Raw genomic sequence first — 19,736 nt, 5'->3', positions numbered from 1 at the left:
CTTGTGAACTGCACTACTCTGTTACGCAGCATCGTAAGCAGAATGTGTAAGTTGTGCACTTCACTAGAAAGTCGTGGGTATCGTTAGGCTACGCTGAATGCAATGGGACGCAAGATTACACCCTTAAGTTACCATTAACAAGACTTGAGTATCGTACTTTCGTTGTGACGACATAAACGAGATACAGACACCTAGGTAGAAGAGTCCGGGATCTAGTATAGTCCGGGCTAAACAGCGGCAATTTAGACCACCAAACTCGCTATTTTTTATGTGTCTACTTCGAAGTAGGCACCGAGTAAGGATGATCAAGTGATGTCGCAATGTACTCTTTGCATCATGTGTTTGAAATACGACATGAGAGGATCGTGAGCTAGAATAGCAGTAAATATTAGAGAATGCGCACTAACCTTGAAGTTCTAATATTCGACGAAGCAAGCCTCCCTCTAGAAAAACCAGTTCTAAAGTAATCATGTAGTTTCTTTTCCAATACATTCAGTACATACATTGATGTCCTCATTGTCCTCGAAAGCTAACCATCAATTAGAATTGACGAGCAACGGCACTCTCGATCCTATGTATAAGTTCGTGGAAAATTTGTTATTTGGACAGGCTCCGAGTACTCCGCAAAAACTAGAATTGGGTGACAAACGCATATCGTTAAAGAAGTCCTTTCTTGGAAGTGTCTTCCAAGGGTCCTACTTGAGGATGATTGTCCAATGGTTTACGAAGATCAGGAACTTAAACTGGTAGACGCGGCAGTGTAGGTGTTGTACTGGTCATGTTTCACGGGAAACGTTGAATATGGGGTGTAGGTAGCATTGTTAAAGCCCTCGACGAAGAAACGAGAGCTGCTTGGTATTGGTCTCATGAAACATGAGTTGGTGTGAAGAGATAATTCTCCTTCAGATAATGAAATGACATGGAAAGACGTGGTTGCCGGCCAGCGGGTACGGGAGAACTTATCAAGGACTCCGACCGAAATACAGGATGGAGCTTCCTGCATGTTAGAAGAATCGCTGTGTGCAATATTTTGTAGCACATACATCAGTGATTTGAGCCCTGCTGCGACAACTTCCTTGTACAGTCGCTTGGGTCTAGAGGGAGACCAGACTGAACACCAAAATCCAGGTTCGAAGATGGAAAGGAGGTTCACCCAGAAAACATATCCCGGGACATTGCATCGGGTGTCGGTCGACGCATCGCAGACTGGAAAAGAACATGATACTATCTTGAAACCACCGCAGCATGCGGAATGGATAAAGCACACCGAAATCAAAGTAAAATCAAAGCAAAATCGGCAGGTTTGAATTCCCCTAATGATAGATCGGGAGTGATGCAGTTAGGTGGTGACCGATAAAAACGGGGTTGTGGGTGATGCAGACATAACTTTGGACTTCGGAGCCGAGACATAAGGAAGAAAAACATGTATGACATCGGAAGCGCACTAAACACATGACATCAGCTCAATGTTTAATGAATCATTCTAAAGAAATGTCAGCTATGCCGCTTTTCTGGCAAGAAAGGACTTGTGTGGTTCCAGATAGCTGCGTATGCATCGCAGGCGGTGAAACGGAAACGCCTACCCGTCCGGTACAAGTACTTTTACCTGGGAAGGAAGAGTTAGCTAAGGATCAAAATACCAATAAGTGTTGCTGGGCCGACAAACTTGACTGGAGGGTTTAGTTAGAGTTGCTACAACGTTTACATGTAGTAAGTAACGCATACCACCGAGTACTCGGGCAACTCCAGGGCAACTTCTGGCTGCTTCGAGTTCTCAGAGCGGCGCCACTACTAGGTATTCCTTTCAGAGCGAGATCTCGGTTGCTGACGACCAGGATGATCCCATCATTTATCGCCAGCGCTTCTATAATGGTCTTGGCGAAGAAATGTCCAGCTCCTGTCGACAGTGGTGACAGAAGATCCGTTTGTGCATACAAGGAACTTGATGGAAGATAACAGTAATCTCGACCACCGTCAGGAAGTATAATAACTCGATCTCGCAGGCAGGTAATAACAGATTTTGATTGGTGGGGATTGACAGGCTTCAAATAGAAAACCCAGAGTAATCGTCCCATTGCCACTGACAGCGTCCAGTTTCCAGAGGCACCAAAACGTAGAAGATATGCGGATATTAAGTGACCGCTGCAGTGTAAATCTGGCTCTGGGAACCTTCTGGATAGCATGGTGCCGTAGAATATTCTCTGAGATACAAAGAAACTGATTGAAATGATGGAAGGCCGCTGTAGACAGGTCGCCCCCTTATTACTCCGTGTAGGATTACAAAACACGTGGCAGCGAGAAAAGAATTGCGTGATCTTTATTATCCTACCCTTCTCCCCAAACAAAAGTACGGCCAATACTTCTCTGTTCAGCGAACCCGTCGTCGAGAGGCCTCGAGGCTTGCCCTCACGAGCTAGTGCCATCGTTCGCCATGTTGGCACCCGTACTGGCTACTGCGCTCACCGCCCTTCTCTTTATCTACCTCTTCATGCCCTCATTATGGCTTGCTATCATGGCTGTCGACGAATCCTTCGATGTTCACGAGTCGGGCTTGGCTGCGGTGGCTGCTCGTGAGTGCGGGTGCTTTCTCTATGGGACTCTGTACTGACTTGCATCCAAGGCAATCCTTTTCGGGAGAGCGGTCCGCCAGCCAACATGGCCAAGTTGATCTTACTGCGCCATAAGGTATGGTCACCTTATCGTATGCCTAATTGTGGCTTGGCTTGACCGTGTATCTTGTATAGATCCAGACCAGCAACCGTAGACGACGAAGTGCCTCACAAGCCCGTCAAACATCACGATCCTACTCCATCCCTACCAGACCAAAACCTTCTTGGATTCGCTTTAGGAGACCATTTGGCGGAAAGCAACATTGTTAGTTTCACTTTGCGATTGCGCTGGTCTGCTGTGTGATTGTGACCGCGCCCCGTTTTACCCTTCACGACCTTTTTTACCCTTATTATTTAATTCCTATGTACAGCACACCTGCTTGATTTCGTCGACCATCCCTTTGTTCGTTGACTATACCTTATACCCATCGAGTTTGTCAATTCTCGTTCACTATTTAGCCACTGTACATTACATTTGCGAGAGGGAATGCAAAACCAATCAAATCGAACCACCTTGTCATAAGATCTATCTATCTCCATTCCCAGGCCTATCCGAATTTGCTGCTCCGATCGAGGCTCGACAAAACACTCGGCGTCGGCTTCAACGGTCTAGATCTCTCTTCCGTACGCCGTGAAGATAATGTCTGATTGGAGACATTCTGTCGTAAAGACCCGCCACCAGCCTTGACCTTGGTATGACCAGTGATTGCTGCGCTGCCAACAGATCGGCTCATCCTTCCTAAACGCCCCGATCTGCTTTCAGTTTTAGCCCACTCCTTCATCCTATTGTCGTATTCAACAGTCGATTTGTATTGAGGCTGGAAAACCAATTAGGGAGCGACAATAATATGAACTTCCAGAATCCAGACTTACCTCAGACGCTTCATCACATTCCTGATTGTCGTGGTAATGTCGCCGGGGCCCTCGAGCAATTCGACTTGCGGCCGTTGGGCGAATTTTCACACCTTCATCATCATCAGAACCGGCATTTAGCCAGTCAGTGTTGTGGGGGTCGAAGGGTTCATCGTCGTCGAGCTGTAGCACACTGAGTTCATCCTCATGTTCATATGATGGATGGAGTCTTACCTCGCCATATTGGGCGCGTTCTTGCACCTGACGCACTATTTCAGCACGCGTGATACTTTCTTGCACCTCATCGTCCTCGTCGTCTACAGTCTCCTCAGCTCCAACGACTTCTGGCTCCTCCATGAGCTCAGAATGTAGCATCACCGTATCCTCATCGTCGCCTATGGTCTTCTTGTACTCGCCAGCGAAAGCAGCTGTCGTTGGGTTCGACTCTGGTGATTTCACTAGTAAATACTACGTATTCGTCTCAGGCGAAGCCCACATACCAAGCGCGACCATATCTGTTCTCTGCTTTTTGTTCATACGCCGTCGACGTCTCTCATCATCGACATCATCGTCAGAGTCAGAGTCACTATCGTCCAAATCGACGCCGTTCCTCCGTTTCTTGGAACGGTACTTGCCATCAGCTGCATCCTGGTGATATTTTTGGAGGCGGAGGTCGTCTTGCTCCGCTTGTTCCCTGTAAAGTTATCCTTAGGAGGATTCACGCATGGATCCGGGCATGTGACATACTGATATTTCTCCCGAACCTTCTCCTCGGCGATGGTTTCTTCGTCCAAAGCTGTATTATCCACCAACGCCGTGAGCTCTTGATCCAAGTCTTGACCCTCTTCGTCGTCCTCTGCAGCAGTCCCTTTAAACAAACCAAATCCGTGCATCTCATCATCATCGCTCTCTTGTGCTTCCGCCTCCACGAACTCCGACTTCCTCAATGGGGCCTTAGGTTTACTGGTCTTAGATTCCTGTGGCTTCGATGAGTTCAACCGATTTGCGCCATAACTAGGAGACGGGGAAACCGAACGCTTCATGATGCGGCGTTTATGGGAAGATGAAGGAAGACTCGGGGTGATGTTTGGAGAATACGCTAGCGTTCCAAGAGTTTGCCACCGGGACCGTTGCGTCGGCAGTATTGCTGGCGTTTCAGTTTGCGTCTGCGTCTGCCGTGAAAAGGGTCGATAAACCTCGGGACTGGTGTCAGGCCTTGTCTGTGTGAGATATCTAGAAACCACAGGTCACTCTTCTCTTTCGGCATACAGAATATGGAATCATTTACCCATCATTATTAACGTAGAGGTTAGATTGCTTCTGAGGAACCTGGTTAGCTTCTTCAAGAAGGTACTCTTGCTCTTTTTCAAAGATCGCATCTGCCTCCTTCAGTTTCGAGCTATCGCCGATCTGAAAAGCAGGTCCAAGGGAGATATCTTGGGTTAAACCAAAGTCTGTGGAGTCAGTTTTCCGCAACTTGGATAGACCAAAGCCACCCTTCTTTAAAATCAGTGTCGTTCTTTGGTATTTTCAGGGATATGTGCTGACCTTTCCACCGAAGAGCTCTGTAAACCCGTCATCACGCTGAGGCCCATCAGAAGGTTGTTTTTGTGTCCCTTTCACATACAAATCCGAGAATCCAGGCTGTAATGTCAATGTGGCATTCTGAGTCTCAGGAAATTGTGAAAATCCCAAGTCACCCTCCGCGGAGAGACCAAATCGAGGTCGCAAAGAGGGTGATGGCATGAATTCATCATCATTTTCAGGTTTGATGGTGCTCTGTAGGCGATCTGTAAAAGACCGACTGTCTGGAGAGCTCTTGTCCTCTTCAAGGATACTCAAAGGCAATCTTGGTGCCGTCTGTCCCTTGTCAGCGTCCCACAAACCATCATCCGGATTATCTTCTTGCGCAAACAAAGACCTTGGAAACGTGGGAGGTTGGGCAAAAACTGTAACGTTCTCCTTGTCGTCGTCCATAGCGTACATTAGCTCGCTGTTGTTCTCTTTGTCGCTTTGTTCGTCTAAAGAATTTTTGGGGGTAGCTTGTGCAATGGGCGTGTTCTGATCATCCATGATCAAACTGTCTTCGACAAGGATTCTGCCTGTAGGTAAACGTCGCATCGGTCGGAGTTGTGTATTTTCCACATCGGAGTCATCATCCTCTACAACTCGAGGCACCCGTTGGCGGGGTCTTACGACGGGTTGTTCGTCGAGATCTTCAGTCTCCGTATTGCCATCCTGTTCAACCATCGTGATGTCTTCGTCCTCCGTTAGTTCTTCGTTGTCGCCTTCGTCATCTTCGCTTGCTTTGGGAGGTGGAGGACTAGCTGACCCGCGATCGGGAAGCATGTAATCAGCATCTTCCTCATCTTCCTCCTCGTCCTGCTCCTCCTTCATTTCTTCACCATGCTCCAAGCCTTGTTGGATATAATGATCCAGGACTTCCGCTGCCGAGGCGCGCGCGGCTATGACTTCTTTGAGCGTGCCTCCATGGCGTTTCCAATTGTGTTCTTTGGCATGCTTTACCTCAGCGGCAACTTTCTGGGCACTTGCCATCAATGCGATATTTAGTTCCCGATGGCTCTTCAGGTTTCGAAGGGAGCTACCAATGTCGGAGGGTATGTGATGGGTTTCCTTCTTTTTGCTTCCTGACCCAAGTGAAATGCCGGCTAGAGTTGAATGTGTCTTTTTAGTACCAGAAGGACCTTGCATGCCAACTGTTCTTTGAATCACAGATGTGTCCGGAGCGACAATCTCCAAATCGTCGTCTTCATCACTTTCTTGAGCTCGTCCCGACTGCTGAGCTTGCAAGGCTAGGATTCTCATCTTCCGGATTGCCAGGATTTGCCTGGGAGACTGAGCTTCTTTCTTCCGCGAGTCACCCACTTCTGGCATTTCGTCATCAGGTTCCACGACTGTGGGAACGGAAACAGCCGGTTTGATTTCCTCGTAACTCAGAGGAGGGGCTGAAATAGGCGCGGCGCTAGCTTGGGAAATGACATGTGGGGATGAGAAGGGCTGGATAGGGTCCGAAGACAGTTCATGTCTATTCGCATATTAGACCACTGTGTAATGGTAAGCAGCTTACCACTCACCGATTTTGGAGCGTATGAAGCAGTTTTGACACGTTCCATTCACTTTGTCTCTGAGGAATGGAAGTATCACGATCTGCAGCGATACGCGCACCGTTCAGCGCCGTTTCCTTTCGCTCTTTCTTCGTTGGGGCCTACAGCCTATTGAGAGTATGGAATGACAAGAGTACATATACGCGCACCTTAATCCTAGTTCGTTTTTTTTTGCTTGGCCCCGCCGCTGACTTGGACTCGTGTTCAGAGTGCTGAGGGTGTACCAATTGCTCCTCGACGACGCGTTTACTAACCCGAATCTTTCGTATTTTATCCGTTGTTGGCAACTCATCCTCAGAAGTAGGCGGCGTCGAGGAGTGACGGGTACGCTTGACTGGGGATGACGTGGATTGTATACTCTCGGATTCCGGTTCTGAATCCGAGTCTATGCGGTTAACACGTCGAGGTTTGGCTGGCAATGAAGATGATGCAGAGAACGTATTAGGCATGTCGGCCTGCGCAGAAATGGCGAGATCTGTTAGTGATTCTTCGAGGATTCCTGTGGGTGTTTTTGCTGGCCAGGTGGTAGCAGGTGAACCGTATTGTTTCTGTGGATAAGCATCCATGCCAAGAAGGGTTTTTTCATCTTCCTCACCATCCTCATCGAAACTGTCGTCCAAGGCTGCAAGCTCATCTTGAAAAGTAAACCTGAAGCTTCCCGTCGCTGCATCCTTCACAACGTGATCGAGCTCCCGCTCGCCGTCGGAGCTTGCAGGAACTTCTTCACCACATTTGAGCCCCGTTTTCAGCACCTCAAAGCGTGAAGAGGAACCCGGAATAGCTAGACTCTTGCGTCCGTAAGTTCGAGGTGGCTTTGGTGGTGGGGTTGCTGGCGAAGATGTAACAGTAGAATCTGCCACAAATGAGGATTCATGTGAAATGGGCATCCTTTGCAACGCGTAACTCGATACCAGGACGGCTGTCTTGCAGCGGCGATGGCAGAGTTGGCTGGACCAGAAGAGAAGCTGTCGTTGTAAACGCGACAAACTGTGACTAGCGCGTTTTTGGCAGTCACTTTCCGCCTCGTCCGGGCCGGCCAGACCTCTAGCTTGCGAATGCCTCATAAGGTGCTGACTAATTCGTCGTCGCGTCCACCATATCTCGTCTGTTCCACAATTATCAAATTTCTTGCCCTTCCCACCCATCCCTAGGAGGTCGGCCCTCTGGAATCTCACTCCCGAGAAGTGTGCAATAGCGACTATCTCACCCCCGTGAACGTCACGTTGCCAAAACAACAACCCGTTAGTCTTTCTATCCAAATCTATGTACTGCGACCTACTAATACTTCATCGAAGTGGTGCTCCTGTCTCTTTACTTCGTTGGCAGGGCGCCAACGACCAACTTGTTGTAAGTTCTATGCAGCATTCAACACGAGGCAGGTAATAGTCAGCTAGTGTTCATTTCCATCTACTTCTGTACATATAGGATTCCCAATGCCTCTTCCTCGTCGAGATGTTGCCACAATTATATCTTCTCCGCGATTCATCAACTACTCGGAGCTGCAGCAATCCAAATTTGGCCCTTCGTTTTGCGCGGTGGTCACGTCAGGTGGTGTCGACGCAAGGCATCTTAGCATCATGTATGGTACATCGAATACTGCTGCGATAAAGCGTGGGCGGCGTCTTCTCGTGATGCTTTTCCACTTTCATTTCGCGGTCCGGCATAACTTCGGATAAGCATATTCCCCGTTAATTGTAGTCAGAAGCCCTGCTCGGATGAGCTTGATAAAAGGACGATGGGCGGCGGCTTCTTCGTCCCACATCTTACCATGTCTGGGTCATCTCACCTCATTCATATTAAGGAAGAAATCGCCTCTTCGTATCCCGACTTTGAAGGACGCGTTACCCAAGCTTGGGCCGACATCCTTGTTGAACTCAAGAAGGGAACCCAGAGAATCAGCACCGGGGGACCCGAAGTAAGTTCCATTTATCGCTGTTCCAGTGTCCTATCCAACAGACGCTAGTTCATCCCCCAAGTCCAATTCTCTGAACTTGGGAGCCTTCCAGCCGAGAAGATTGACGAAATACGACGCAAGGGTTGCCTTGTAATCAAGGACGTTGTCGATGATGCTCAAGTCATTGCTTGGAGGAAGTCGCTCGAAGATTTCATATCTACCAATCCAGATGTCGACGGTACGTTTTTTTATGGAGCCTGTGCGGTTTCTCAAGCAAGTCTGCAGGTTTTCCTGACGGCGATAAACAGTTTTTCCAGCTCTAGTAGTTATCATCATGCAGTCTCTCTCAAGATATTTGACTCTAATTTTGTTAAAGCTGGACGAAATCTCAATTGGAGGCGCGCTCCCATCCCAACATGCTTGCTGCTTCGGCTTGGTTGAATAACTTGTACCATGCTGAGCCAGGGCAGAAGCTGGAGGGCGTCGATTTATCTTCGCCACTTAGTTACGCTGATCGTTTCCGCATCAGACATCCTGGGACCGTTTGGACTACATTCCCGCCTCACGTCGACGGCACGCTGTCTCCCGACTGTTGTTGCCGATCTCGTACTGACCATGTACAGGTGGCAGCATCGAACGCTGGGAGGACCCAGCATTCAGGACTTGCTTTGCTGACATCTTCAGTGGCCAATGGCGCAAGCATGATCCCTTCTTGTTGGCAGGTCGTGTGGATGCGCAAAATTCCCTCCACGGTAGGCCAAATCAGGTATGTGTGTCCGAGAAGTCCGATCCTTGTTTAACACGACCTCACAGTCATCTATTTTTCGAGCATTTCAAGGCTGGCTTGCCATGAGGTTCGTGTACTTCATTGGCATTTGACGTCTTGATGCAAGCTCAGTATGTCAGTGAAACGGCACCAACCGAAGGGACTCTTAAAGTTTTTCCCGATCTATTCCTGTCAAATCCCTATCTGATCCTACGTCCCTTCTTTCGTTTGTTGGTGGCATCGGACAGCGAAGAAGTCTGGAATCCCAAGAGCTGGGCTTTTGGTACGTGTTCGCCTCTCAGAGTACGGTTACAGTAGCCAATTGGTTCATGAAGATGCTTCAAGCGCAGATTTTCCCGGTCTCTTCTCTCGCAACGGAGGATGGTACGGGCCTCGGCCGACGCCTGAACTGCACCCCAACCTTCTCCTCGAGGAGACTATGATTTCGGTTCCTAAAGTTTTCCCCGGCGACACGGTATTCTGGCATGGTGACCTCATCCATTCAGTCGAGAAGGACCACACTGGAAACAGTGACTCGGCGGGTATGCTATCCCAACAATAATCGATTCGATGCGTCTGAAAGCTCCATATCCAGTTATGTATATCGCGGCCGTTCCTACAACTCCATTGAACCAAGCCTACATCGAGAGACAAAAGGAAACCTTCTTGAAGGCCGTCACGCCGCCTGATTACCCTGCGCAGGCGAAGCCCGAAAATGCACTAGTGGGCTTTGGAAAGGCTGACGATATATTGAATCCTCTGGGACGAAAGGCTATGGGATTACCCATTTCTGTGGGTTGACGACCTTCTATACTAGTCTTTGAGTATCATGAAACAGAATTTGAAGAGGTTGTGCTTCCCGTTGACATAGTATAAGTTGAGTAGTACTTCCGCCACAAGTTCACCACGCCACTCTCCGCTTATGATAATAATGTGCACTTAAGCATTTTTTGCCACTTCTGCATCTTCTAAAGCTACCGGTTGACTGGTGTCGTAGTTGATGCGATAGCTTCTACAATAACACTGAATCCGTCCTCGCTGAAATAATTTAAATAATTGTACGATTATTGTAAGTGATGTCGTCCCTTATTAACGCCGATCATGAACCACTAATACTGCGTGGCGCGTGTCAGGATTCTGTCTTCTGTGTCCTTTGCTATTCGAAAACAGGTTCTGTCTCTGCAATGTCTATGCCTCGGATCGGCTGAATCTGGAGTAATTGTTATATAAGCCTCCGCTCCGAACGCTTGACCATCGACCCGCCCAACCGCGACCATTTCCCGACATTTTCTGGAGGGTGTCCAGTGAGTGTCAAGGTCGACTGCTCACCATCGAGCTTTCGAATTCCATATTTTCTCTGATTTATGATGGACATTAACACCCCTGAATTAATTTGGGAAGCCACAGGGAGCACACTTAACTGACTTACGTTGGACCTGAATTCTCGAAGGACACCAGCGATTCTAAGGGTGCTAGAGAGGAACCCCTGCCAGGAACGAGTTCTGCCAGTGGGAACCACGAACCATAATATGTATCTTAATGCTGACAGCCGCTACGTCGCACTATTCCAACACGTCGTCTTTCACTTCCCGCTCACCCTTCAAGTTGCTTCGGTTACAAATGTATCTGAAGTAACAGACAAAAGCGACCGAGTTGAAAGCGGGATCTTTCTCGGTTTTCTTACGAATCCCGTGGGGTCCATATATAGGCGGCATCGAGGGTTTCTCCTGTTCATAAGTACCCAGGCAACATCCCTAGCACCATGAGTTCTTCTCCCGTGCTCAACCTCACATCCGTCTCTGGAGGCTTTCCTTTCCAGACGAAACAAATTTCTATGGCTGGGAAAGTCAAAGTACTTTTAGGCGCTGTAGAAGGCAGCGCTACCACCCGCAAAGCCGGCTCTACCAATGGGTATTTTGCACCAAAGTCCCAGACCTCAGATTCTCCTCTCACTCTGAGTGTCAATCATGCTGAAGTTTGGCTAGAAAACGGTCGTGTATGCATCGAAAAAATTTCCCATCCGCGTTCTAATTTGTGACGGTTGTAGATATATATTCGAGACCTGGACTCCCCCTTCGGTACCTTCGTAAATGACGTCAGAATCGAAAGCAATTTTGCTCTCAAGACAGGAGATATTTTAGTGAGTACCAATTTTCCGACAATAGCTCAACGGGTTTACGAGATATAGGTGTTGGGAAAATTTTTGATTCGCAACATGAACACTCCGGCTGACATCACGGACGACCCAGTTGAAGTGTATTGTTGCTAAAGTAACTGTGGTCGGTTCTGAGGCTTGAAAAGGATATCGTGAGTTACCAGCGGTAATTATAGCCGTTTGCATACAGGTTGACAGTCTGCGATGGTTTTGTGACTGATGAAAGAAGGCTTGGACTTTGCTTATGACAAAGTTCAAATCGCTCTCTCCACTCGCAGAAGAAGCGCGTTACTGTCAAGCTGTATGCAAACGGCTGTAACTGTTTATATTCGATCTCAATCTGGAATAGGATTCATTTTGCCCGGATTCCTCTGGGATGGCAATGTTTATTACTAGAATCGCAGTACCAATGGCCTAGAATTACTCACGTCTTTTTCCCAGTGCTGTATGTTATGTACAGACGACGAACTGTAATATTTATCGGGGATCTGGAGCGATAATCCCTCGTAGGCAGCACAATGATCCGTCGAACCTTTTATAACGAAGGAAAGCGCAGGGGTATTAAAAAAAATAAAAAACATGTAGCCCTAAATGTCGTCATACGCAGGCGGCGCCTCCTCCGTAGTGACACGTACCACGCTCAAGCGATGATTATCGGCCCGTAACCTTTCTAGCTCTCTTTGTAGCTCCCCGTCCTGAGTCTCAGACTGTCGTATCCGACGAGTCAAACGCCTATTCAGACGGGAAACTTCATCCATTTGTTCCCTCGAGACTGAATTGGCGTTCGCTGTTTGGAGCTCTCGCAATGTCTCCCCAAGTTCCTGCACTTGTCCTCGTAGCGTGGAATTTTCCTTAGCAAGATCTTCATTGATCAATGTCTGTAGCTCCTCGTCTCCACCGGACAGTGGTAATAGTGTTGTCGAGTCGCGAAATTCCCGTATCTGTACACGGAGGCGGTCAAGCTCATCCGAAAGCTCCTCGTTGACCATTTTCTGCACAGCCTGCTCAGTGTTGGTGACCTCCAGTTGGTCAGATAGTCTGTCAACCTCCGTATGAAGAAACTGGTTTGCGTGAGTGAGATCCTCCATAGCTGATTGATGCGAAGCGGTCAGCTGCGATATCGTATTCTCCATGAGCCGAATTTCCTTCTTAAGGTTCGTGTTCTCGGTGTCTGAAGCATTTGCCCTGTCACCGTAGTACGAGACTGAACGCTTCAGTGAATCATCCATAGTTCGCAGCGAGAGGCGTAGTTCACTATTTTCGGTCAACAAGTCATCTTTGAAAACCTGTAACTCATGGATTTGGGAGCGTAACGTGCTTCGTTCGGTCAAACGAAGCTGGGTCAGGGATGTTAGCTGCTGCTGCAGACTTTCAGTTTCGTTAAGAGAATCGCGGGGTATTAATGGCTTCTCTTCTGGAGATGCAAGTGGCGACCTCTTTACATTGGGCCCTGTATTGCGATCAGAGATGTTGCGGGTTTAGACAGACTGGGTGGGTCTTACTTGTTAGCGTAGGTATCGGACTAGCAAGAGGGGAAACTATGGAAGAGATCCTGGACGAGGAGGGGAGGGTTCTTGGTATTTCAACGCCCGCCAGTTGTTTGTAGACAAGAAACATGACCAGTGCGAAGTCATCACGAGTGAGATGTCCCTTGGAAGTAGAGTCTATCAGGTTCCTGCGATATATCAGCATGAGATCATTAAAAAAAAAGACAAAAAGGTACCAAATGTGTTCTAAATCAGTGGAAGGAAGTTTGGAGAGCAGTAAAAATGAAACAGCTTGGTCCCCTTCAATAAATTCCTTGGATTGCTGATTCAACGCATCAAAGTAGAAGTTGGAATGCTTTCTGACCACATCAGGGAGATGCCATGCTTCTAAATTTGCACTGGCCCGGATGAAGTGGAAATCACCTGTGAAAGCATTTCTCAAGTTGAGTTTGCCCTGGAAGGCATCCGCATGTGTGGCGGTGACGGATGCGGCACCACTTTGAGGAGAAGGGACAGCATATTCTTGATCTGGTTCGGCCTGTGTACGGATGTGGGAAGGTAGCGACGCCGGTACAACTGCAAAGCGGTGAACCAACAGTCCGTGAATAAGATACATAACGAGGTTGAATTCTGTGACGTTCAGCGCCCCACATCGTCGAACGTCGACAAGATCCCTATTACGAGAAATTGTCAACGGAGACATACACTCTGTAGCGCCGCGCACGTACCATATTTTGGTCAGAGTGTCCATAGGAAGCCTCGACTTGAGTATGATATCCCACACTTTGACACCTACACAACTGATTGCTACTATATGAAAACGTGATTGCATCCGGACGCACCATCAAGAATACCATTTTCGGGCCCACTGTCGTTGAATATGATCTTATGTCGAGCCTTGTCCTCCGAGGAAAGTGTTGGTAGATGTGTGGAGGACACTGTCTCGGAAGCGGCCGTAAGATCAAGCTTGTTATGCAAGATTGCTAATGGACCCGCTGCGAACAAGAAATAGATGAGTTTGATAATCGCAGAGAGAGACGCCGCTCGAACCCACGTCGATGGACTAAATTTGCCTGTACCGCAAAGCCCCGTTGTGCCCAGCCAATAAGACGGGCAGCCACCCCAACTTCATTCAGTGTAAGGTGGCCCTTTGCTCCTTCGTCGGCAATGTCCCATATTCTCGCTAGAACCTCTGGCGGTAATCGGGCCGGTTCACAAGCGTCCACAGCTGCCTCTGCACCGAGAAACTGGGCGTCTCGAGGAATTAGCTTTGCGATTATGTTCCCTTCTTCCGGGGAAAATGACGGGATTTCCATTAGGGCATCACACTGAGGGTGGTGGTGGTCGAGCTGTAAGTCCTTCTCCCAAATATTCTCAGGCTGTTGGAGTTGTGAAATGAGCTTCATCATATCAGCTGCATCGCTAGCGACTGGCCGAGGTGGCTATGTCGATCATATGGCAATGAAGTGGCTGTGTGCATCGGATGCTCGTTCCTATCTTGCTTAAGTTCTGCTGGGGCTGAGGTAACAGACGCTTTCTTGAGCAGCCCAGATCCACCTTTCCGTGCAGGTGCTTGGCTAGGAATCGATGGGTCAACAAGTTAAGTTCAATGTAATCTTTTGCCTCCTCTTGGTAATACACTGCAACAGTAGCATGAAATGGATGCATTTGACTCATATTGTAAAATCTTATTGACCAGTGACAAAACACTGGACGTCAGTCCAAGGTTTCTATATCAGCTATGATAATATGTACATGAACACCAGTTGATCATCAATGATACTCATTTACAGCAGTCTAAAGCGAGAGCTATGCGCGCGCGCATTATACATTGCAAACATTTATATGTACTTGAATTTTATTCTATCTTCCTATAAGTATATTATACTCTTTTAAAAATATGGGGGATAGGATCTGCCGAACGCAAATGGACTATAACCGTGAGAGGAAACTGTCTTTTACAGATGTCACTTGTGATCCTCAGCCACTGTGACAACTGTACAGATTCACCGGAGTTTCCCGAGGCATCGTATCGTAGAATTTTAGTTCTGCTGCACGAAATTGTTCCCGTCCCCCGCCCCTCCCCCCTCAAGATGAGGTGAGTACAGCCAGTTCTCTGTTCTGTATAGGTTAGTTGTTGATCTCCTGTTCCAGTCACCGTAAGGTTAGTAGACCCTGGCTCGAAATTTAAGTGGTGCACTGAAAGTACGGAATTTGCAGTACGAGGCTCCCCGCCACGGTTCTCTTGGTTTCCTTCCAAGAAAACGTGCTGCTCGTCATCGCGGTAAGGTCAAGTCTTTTCCCAAGGTTCGTGCAGAAATGTTTGTTTTAGGTTTTCAAGGAACACTTTTTAACTTGGCTTCAGGATGATCACAGGAAGCGTGTCCACTTGACCGCCATTATGGGATACAAGGCTGGTATGACCCATGTCGTCCGTGACCTCGACCGTCCTGGCTCCAGTATGCTCTCCCGCTCTTTTTCCATATACACGTACTCAATGGATATCTTTAGAGATGCACAAGAAGGAAGTTGTCGAGGCCGTCACCATTATCGAGACACCACCAATGATTGCTGTTGGTGTCGTTGGATACGTCGAAACTCCTCGTGGCCTCCGTACCCTCACCACCGTCTGGTCATCCCACTTGTCAGACGAAGTCAAGCGTCGCTTCTACAAAAACTGGTACCGCTCGAAGAAGAAGGCCTTCACCCGGTACGCCAAGAAGCACGCCGAGGACAATGGCAAATCCACAGCCCGTGAACTCGAGCGTATCCGCAAGTACTGCACTGTCGTTCGTGTTCTCGCCCACACACAGATCAGGAAGACGGGTCTCAGTCAGAAGAAGGCCCATCTTATGGAGATCCAGGTCAATGGTGGCTCTGTCTCGGACAAAGTCGACTTTGCCCATGGTTTGTTTGAGAAGCCCATTGACGTTTCGTCCGTTTTCGAGCAAGACGAGTGTATTGATGTGATTGCTGTGACCAAGGGTCATGGATTTGAGGGTGTTACTCACCGTTGGGGAACGAAGAAGCTGCCACGAAAGACGCACAAGGGTCTCCGCAAGGTTGCTTGTATTGGAGCATGGCATCCTTCTAAGGTCATGTTCTCAGTTGCTCGTGCTGGTCAAAGTGCGTACACATTATTTCCCTTACTGTCTTTTTTGTTCTGACTTTTCTGTTAGATGGTTACCACCACCGAACGGAGATCAACAAGAAGATCTACCGCATTGGTGCTGGTGATGATGAGAAGAACGCCTCTACTGAGCACGATATCACTCAGAAGACCATCACACCTATGGGCGGATTCCCTCATTACGGTATTGTGAAGAATGACTTCTTGATGCTCAAGGGCTCAATTCCTGGAACGAAGAAGCGTGTGATCACTCTGCGCAAGTCGTTGATGGTTCACACTTCTCGTCGGGATTTGGAGAAGGTCCAACTCAAATTCATCGACACTTCCTCGAAATTCGGTGTATGTCCAATTTCTCATTGTGCCATGCCTCATATTCACTTGTTCGATTTTCGCAGCACGGTTCATTCCAAACATTCGAAGAAAAGGCTGCGTTCCTCGGAACACTCAAGGCCCGTGCATGATTGTAGTTTGTCATACGTTAGGATATGCCATTACACCGTTATATACGCTATGCGTCATGATATCTGCAATGAACCTGGGAGACTGAGAATTTTGTGAAATAATTGCATCGACACCATTGGTCGCTCTGAGCCGGGAATAGGCCGTGAGACAAACATGAGCAACTTCAAAAATTGTTGGGACTCAACTACGCGTCGCTGGAGAAGACAGAATCAAGGCTCGCCCGGGGGGCAGACCCAGTCCCCGTTACGCCGTCCTCAGAGTGCAAGTCTCGGTTCGTTACCTTGCATCTGTACGCGTCGTTCACTGTCTGACAGAAACCTGTAGGATGACTGCATTTCTTCGTGACTTTATATATGCTGAAAGCGTCTTCGCTGAGCTCTACACTACCGTCATCTCGTCGAGCTCTTCGAATATGTTACCTTGGTTATATCCCCCTTGTGTTCGGTTGGACCCAGATTCGCTCTTTCGTACGGCCAACCGACCGCAATGTCGAAATCATCGTAGACGCGCAGGAGCGCAAAAAGGTCTCCCGAAAATATGCAAGCCAGGCTCGGCTCGAGCGCTCCACGACCCCCGGGAAGGGTGGGAGTCGCTCCGTCACGAACGACAGCCAGGGCGAATACGTGGCACAGATGGAACGGCTTGTCCGGGATCCTCCTTCATATCCTGCGCCGCCATATCGTCGGCTTCCTCTGAAGCCTCTTCAATGGGGAATCAAGAAAAAAGTTATGTCTCACCCGAGGTGCAACTTCCCACACAGTGCTTCCGAAGACGAGGCGGATGGAGGAGAAGGCCAGGACATTACTCCTCCAAATCCCGACATTCCGTACTACCATCACCTCCATGTTTTGGCGTCTACCCAGTCAGAGACAGAAGCGTGGGCATCCTACACCCAGCTGTTGAAGCTTCCTGCTCCCGAGAGCTTCCCGGAAAATATCCCAATCCCGTTTCCGAACCTCCACCGACTTTGTCGCCTGCTGTCTCGCAGCAAACCAAAAAATCGAACACTCTTCCTTCGACTGCTCTCCGTCATGTACCTCATATATCGGTCCGGTGGACAACTCCAAGTCTTTCATTGGAACGCGCTCATAGATTGTGCAGGAAAGGGATTGCGGAAGCCAAGGATGGAGGATTTCAAGTTGGCTCTCGACGTTTTCACAGACATGATCACTGGAAAGCCCCCGGGCGCGACGTACTCCCCTAGCGAGTACCGTGTCATGTCGGGTTTGGGTGAGCCCATCCAGCCTGATATCATCACATACACCACCCTTCTTAATATCGCTGCAAAGACCTTGCAAGGTCATGCATTGCGCCAAGCAATCTCGCTCTTACGATCGTCGGGGCTTTCTCCAAATCGAATAACCCATCTCTGCCTCATGGCATACTATACTTCCACCAGAGATCTAAATGGCATTCGAGGCACCCTGATTCAGATGCATTCTAGAGGGCTAGAACTTGGCATCGATGGCGTTAATTCTTGTATGTGGGCTTTTGCGCACAGACGTCTCGATATTGTCAGAGATATCTATCGCATTCTCCGACACTCAATATCTCCTGAGCCGAATGTCGAGGAGATTGCGTCTTTGAAACAAAAGCTACAGGAGGAGGAAACGATACTCATACCTGAAGGAATGCGGCCGAACAAGATAACGTTTACGTCGATGGTTCAGTGCATGTCTTATAACGGGGATCTGGATGCGGCATTAGATACTTTCTACGACATGATGACCACGGATAACGTCGAAGTTGGTGCAGTTCTTCAGCCTAACACTGATGGGATGTTGAAGCCGGTGCCGTACAACGCCACTCATGCTATTTACCGCGCCTTCTTCCTCGGTTTCGCGCGACATGGGGATCACATGCTAGATGGGCTGGCGTCTCGACTGCAACAAAAACGTCCGTGGTCCTTCGATGCGCTGCAGTCGATATATGACACCTTCATCATTATGCCTGGTGACGACGTTCCTACGAAGACCACTATCTATTGGCTCATGGTCGCCTTTAACAAAGTTTCGGGTCGAGATTTAGCGTGTATGCGACAGGTGTGGACCGAGATGGTGGAAAGGTTTCACGGGCCATGGGGGGGACCGGACAATCGGTTGCAGCGAATGCATCGTTCTCTGGCTCTGCCGGATGAAGAAGCGGGGAAATACCTTCAGGAGCTGGAACACTACAGCGATAACAGCGGTGGTTGGCGAGAGAGCGACTGGCTATAGTACAGTTCATTTGTGTAGGTATGTTCTAATTAAAAGACAGAAGTTCAAACAGTCACGCCTTGGACGCCTCGTGTTCAGTCCTCCATGTGATGTACTCGTCCCACCCGACTGTATGCAATCTGCTCTGGTACCTCCTGAGCTTGACACTTCTTCTCAAGTCCTCAGTAATAGACCCATTCCATCCAGCCTTGTGGATGGCACTATCCACGGCTTCAATCCTATCCCAACCTTGCTCAGGAATGACGTCGGGCAGGTAGGTGGCAGAGAAGGAATGTTTCGAGGTAAGTCGAGGCAGGTAAGGGTAAGACGACATGGGGGACGGCGTTCCAGACGCTGTGGGCAATAAAGAAGGATGGGGAAAGGTGATATAAATCCCATGAACACCGATGGTCCAATCGAGGTACGAGTCTGCATCCTCAAAATCAGTAAGGAGTGATATCCTGGGGGATGGAGTGTCAGAATAGACTCGTAGTGACAGCGCATATAATACAATACATACATGCATTCCAAGCTGTCCAGTTCAGATTTTTCGATCCGTCTGAATCTGTAATCCTTGAAAGCACTGATAAGCGCATATTCAGCGAGCCCGTCGTGGAGAGAGAGTGCTTCAAAGTTGCCGATGCAGCCTCTGAGTCTTGCACGGCGACCTGGGCGATGAATGTTCCAAGTTACAAAGAGTGGACTACGTGGTAACTCGGTTAGATGGTGTACGCTCTATTGATAAGCAGCTAGAAAGACTTCGCACTACTTGTCATCCGGAAACTCTGGCGCTATCGGAGCAGCTGAAGGGGTCAGAGCGCAGAACAGGGCGTCGAATGCATGGAAACAGTGTGCAGCAGTACAGACGCTGAGATCTACCGGGCCCTCGTTCGCAGCAGGATCGGGAGGCACCAGAGCCATGGATGGTCAGTGATCAGTGTCACTTGTCAAGGGCTGTACAGCGGTCACAGTCAATATTTATTGATTATTGATCGATCACTCGTCGTTATTCCAGAGGAATTCCCTAACCATGGACATGGGCATGTGTGTACGTACTTATG

General features: G+C 48.7%; 9 protein-coding genes across 9 annotated transcripts; 5 read left to right on the top strand and 4 right to left on the bottom strand.

The window, feature by feature from the left end:
* Positions 1-1,168: 1,168 nt before the first annotated feature.
* On the bottom strand, positions 1,169-2,220 carry BT62DRAFT_928952 (uncharacterized protein). Its single transcript, XM_043185607.1, has 5 exons — positions 1,726-2,220; positions 1,584-1,670; positions 1,383-1,444; positions 1,268-1,313; positions 1,169-1,206 (listed from the first exon to the last, which is right to left on the bottom strand). The coding sequence occupies exons 1-2, from the start codon at positions 2,181-2,183 to the stop codon at positions 1,625-1,627; spliced, it is 504 nt and encodes a 167-aa protein (XP_043042443.1). The 5' UTR covers positions 2,184-2,220; the 3' UTR covers positions 1,169-1,206; positions 1,268-1,313; positions 1,383-1,444; positions 1,584-1,624.
* Positions 2,221-2,366: 146 nt separating this feature from the next.
* Positions 2,367-3,135, top strand: BT62DRAFT_928951 (uncharacterized protein). The gene is made up of 3 exons (XM_043185606.1): positions 2,367-2,570; positions 2,621-2,685; positions 2,745-3,135. The coding sequence occupies exons 1-3, from the start codon at positions 2,432-2,434 to the stop codon at positions 2,877-2,879; spliced, it is 339 nt and encodes a 112-aa protein (XP_043042442.1). The 5' UTR covers positions 2,367-2,431; the 3' UTR covers positions 2,880-3,135.
* BT62DRAFT_928949 (uncharacterized protein) lies at positions 3,061-7,600 on the bottom strand. The gene is made up of 9 exons (XM_043185605.1): positions 6,736-7,600; positions 6,557-6,687; positions 5,010-6,507; positions 4,750-4,958; positions 4,209-4,694; positions 3,962-4,155; positions 3,696-3,907; positions 3,483-3,644; positions 3,061-3,427 (listed from the first exon to the last, which is right to left on the bottom strand). The coding sequence occupies exons 1-9, from the start codon at positions 7,471-7,473 to the stop codon at positions 3,158-3,160; spliced, it is 3,900 nt and encodes a 1,299-aa protein (XP_043042441.1). The 5' UTR covers positions 7,474-7,600; the 3' UTR covers positions 3,061-3,157.
* A 754-nt stretch (positions 7,601-8,354) lies between these two features.
* Positions 8,355-10,047, top strand: BT62DRAFT_979061 (DUF1479-domain-containing protein; the record flags this gene model as incomplete). The annotated part of the gene is made up of 9 exons (XM_043189405.1): positions 8,355-8,501; positions 8,550-8,718; positions 8,766-8,802; positions 8,857-9,053; positions 9,104-9,246; positions 9,294-9,334; positions 9,387-9,529; positions 9,582-9,788; positions 9,842-10,047. The coding sequence occupies 9 exons, from the start codon at positions 8,355-8,357 to the stop codon at positions 10,045-10,047; spliced, it is 1,290 nt and encodes a 429-aa protein (XP_043042440.1).
* Positions 10,048-10,560: 513 nt separating this feature from the next.
* On the top strand, positions 10,561-11,693 carry BT62DRAFT_653610 (uncharacterized protein). Its single transcript, XM_043181780.1, has 4 exons — positions 10,561-11,242; positions 11,294-11,386; positions 11,435-11,553; positions 11,631-11,693. The coding sequence occupies exons 1-3, from the start codon at positions 11,009-11,011 to the stop codon at positions 11,513-11,515; spliced, it is 408 nt and encodes a 135-aa protein (XP_043042439.1). The 5' UTR covers positions 10,561-11,008; the 3' UTR covers positions 11,516-11,553; positions 11,631-11,693.
* A 295-nt stretch (positions 11,694-11,988) lies between these two features.
* Positions 11,989-14,204, bottom strand: BT62DRAFT_1002483 (uncharacterized protein; the record flags this gene model as incomplete). The annotated part of the gene is made up of 6 exons (XM_043176855.1): positions 11,989-12,851; positions 12,904-13,076; positions 13,125-13,562; positions 13,617-13,680; positions 13,731-13,883; positions 13,943-14,204. The coding sequence occupies 6 exons, from the start codon at positions 14,202-14,204 to the stop codon at positions 11,989-11,991; spliced, it is 1,953 nt and encodes a 650-aa protein (XP_043042438.1).
* Positions 14,205-14,815: 611 nt separating this feature from the next.
* BT62DRAFT_1073481 (60S ribosomal protein L3) lies at positions 14,816-16,479 on the top strand (the record flags this gene model as incomplete). The annotated part of the gene is made up of 8 exons (XM_043178938.1): positions 14,816-14,828; positions 14,893-14,986; positions 15,043-15,052; positions 15,109-15,195; positions 15,254-15,347; positions 15,400-16,014; positions 16,068-16,357; positions 16,414-16,479. The coding sequence occupies 8 exons, from the start codon at positions 14,816-14,818 to the stop codon at positions 16,477-16,479; spliced, it is 1,269 nt and encodes a 422-aa protein (XP_043042437.1).
* A 324-nt stretch (positions 16,480-16,803) lies between these two features.
* On the top strand, positions 16,804-19,133 carry BT62DRAFT_928942 (uncharacterized protein). Its single transcript, XM_043185604.1, has one exon. The coding sequence runs from the start codon at positions 16,834-16,836 to the stop codon at positions 18,694-18,696; it is 1,863 nt and encodes a 620-aa protein (XP_043042436.1). The 5' UTR covers positions 16,804-16,833; the 3' UTR covers positions 18,697-19,133.
* Positions 18,749-19,596, bottom strand: BT62DRAFT_888472 (uncharacterized protein; the record flags this gene model as incomplete). Its single annotated transcript, XM_043182961.1, has 3 exons — positions 18,749-19,136; positions 19,196-19,378; positions 19,442-19,596. 3 exons carry the CDS (start codon positions 19,594-19,596, stop codon positions 18,749-18,751), a joined length of 726 nt encoding a protein of 241 aa, XP_043042435.1.
* Positions 19,597-19,736: the final 140 nt, after the last annotated feature.

Source organism: Guyanagaster necrorhizus (assembly GCF_019112545.1).
Source record: "Guyanagaster necrorhizus MCA 3950 unplaced genomic scaffold BT62scaffold_6, whole genome shotgun sequence".
In the NCBI taxonomy this organism is placed as follows: domain Eukaryota; kingdom Fungi; phylum Basidiomycota; class Agaricomycetes; order Agaricales; family Physalacriaceae; genus Guyanagaster; species Guyanagaster necrorhizus.
The sequence above is the reverse complement of the archived record's forward strand: the minus strand, read 5'-3'. Positions and strand labels throughout refer to the sequence as shown.

What these genes read in the sequence shown, in the direction of transcription:
- BT62DRAFT_928942 (XM_043185604.1), top strand. Translation starts at nt 16,834, where the DNA reads ATGCTGAAAGCGTCTTCGCTGAGCTCTACACTACCGTCATCTCGTCGA.
- BT62DRAFT_653610 (XM_043181780.1), top strand. Translation starts at nt 11,009, where the DNA reads ATGAGTTCTTCTCCCGTGCTCAACCTCACATCCGTCTCTGGAGGCTTT. An exon ending in TTTGGCTAGAAAACGGTCGT is followed by an intron (nt 11,243 to 11,293) that starts GTATGCATCGAA and finishes TGACGGTTGTAG; the next exon opens with ATATATATTCGAGACCTGGA. An exon ending in TCAAGACAGGAGATATTTTA is followed by an intron (nt 11,387 to 11,434) that starts GTGAGTACCAAT and finishes TACGAGATATAG; the next exon opens with GTGTTGGGAAAATTTTTGAT.
- BT62DRAFT_928949 (XM_043185605.1), bottom strand. Translation starts at nt 7,473, where the DNA reads ATGCCCATTTCACATGAATCCTCATTTGTGGCAGATTCTACTGTTACA. An exon ending in AAAAACGAACTAGGATTAAG is followed by an intron (nt 6,688 to 6,735) that starts GTGCGCGTATAT and finishes AATAGGCTGTAG; the next exon opens with GCCCCAACGAAGAAAGAGCG. An exon ending in CTCTACGTTAATAATGATGG is followed by an intron (nt 4,695 to 4,749) that starts GTAAATGATTCC and finishes TGTGGTTTCTAG; the next exon opens with ATATCTCACACAGACAAGGC.
- BT62DRAFT_928952 (XM_043185607.1), bottom strand. Translation starts at nt 2,183, where the DNA reads ATGCTATCCAGAAGGTTCCCAGAGCCAGATTTACACTGCAGCGGTCAC. An exon ending in AGTTGCCCGAGTACTCGGTG is followed by an intron (nt 1,671 to 1,725) that starts GTATGCGTTACT and finishes TAAACCCTCCAG; the next exon opens with TCAAGTTTGTCGGCCCAGCA.
- BT62DRAFT_928951 (XM_043185606.1), top strand. Translation starts at nt 2,432, where the DNA reads ATGTTGGCACCCGTACTGGCTACTGCGCTCACCGCCCTTCTCTTTATC. An exon ending in CTTGGCTGCGGTGGCTGCTC is followed by an intron (nt 2,571 to 2,620) that starts GTGAGTGCGGGT and finishes CTTGCATCCAAG; the next exon opens with GCAATCCTTTTCGGGAGAGC. An exon ending in TGATCTTACTGCGCCATAAG is followed by an intron (nt 2,686 to 2,744) that starts GTATGGTCACCT and finishes TATCTTGTATAG; the next exon opens with ATCCAGACCAGCAACCGTAG.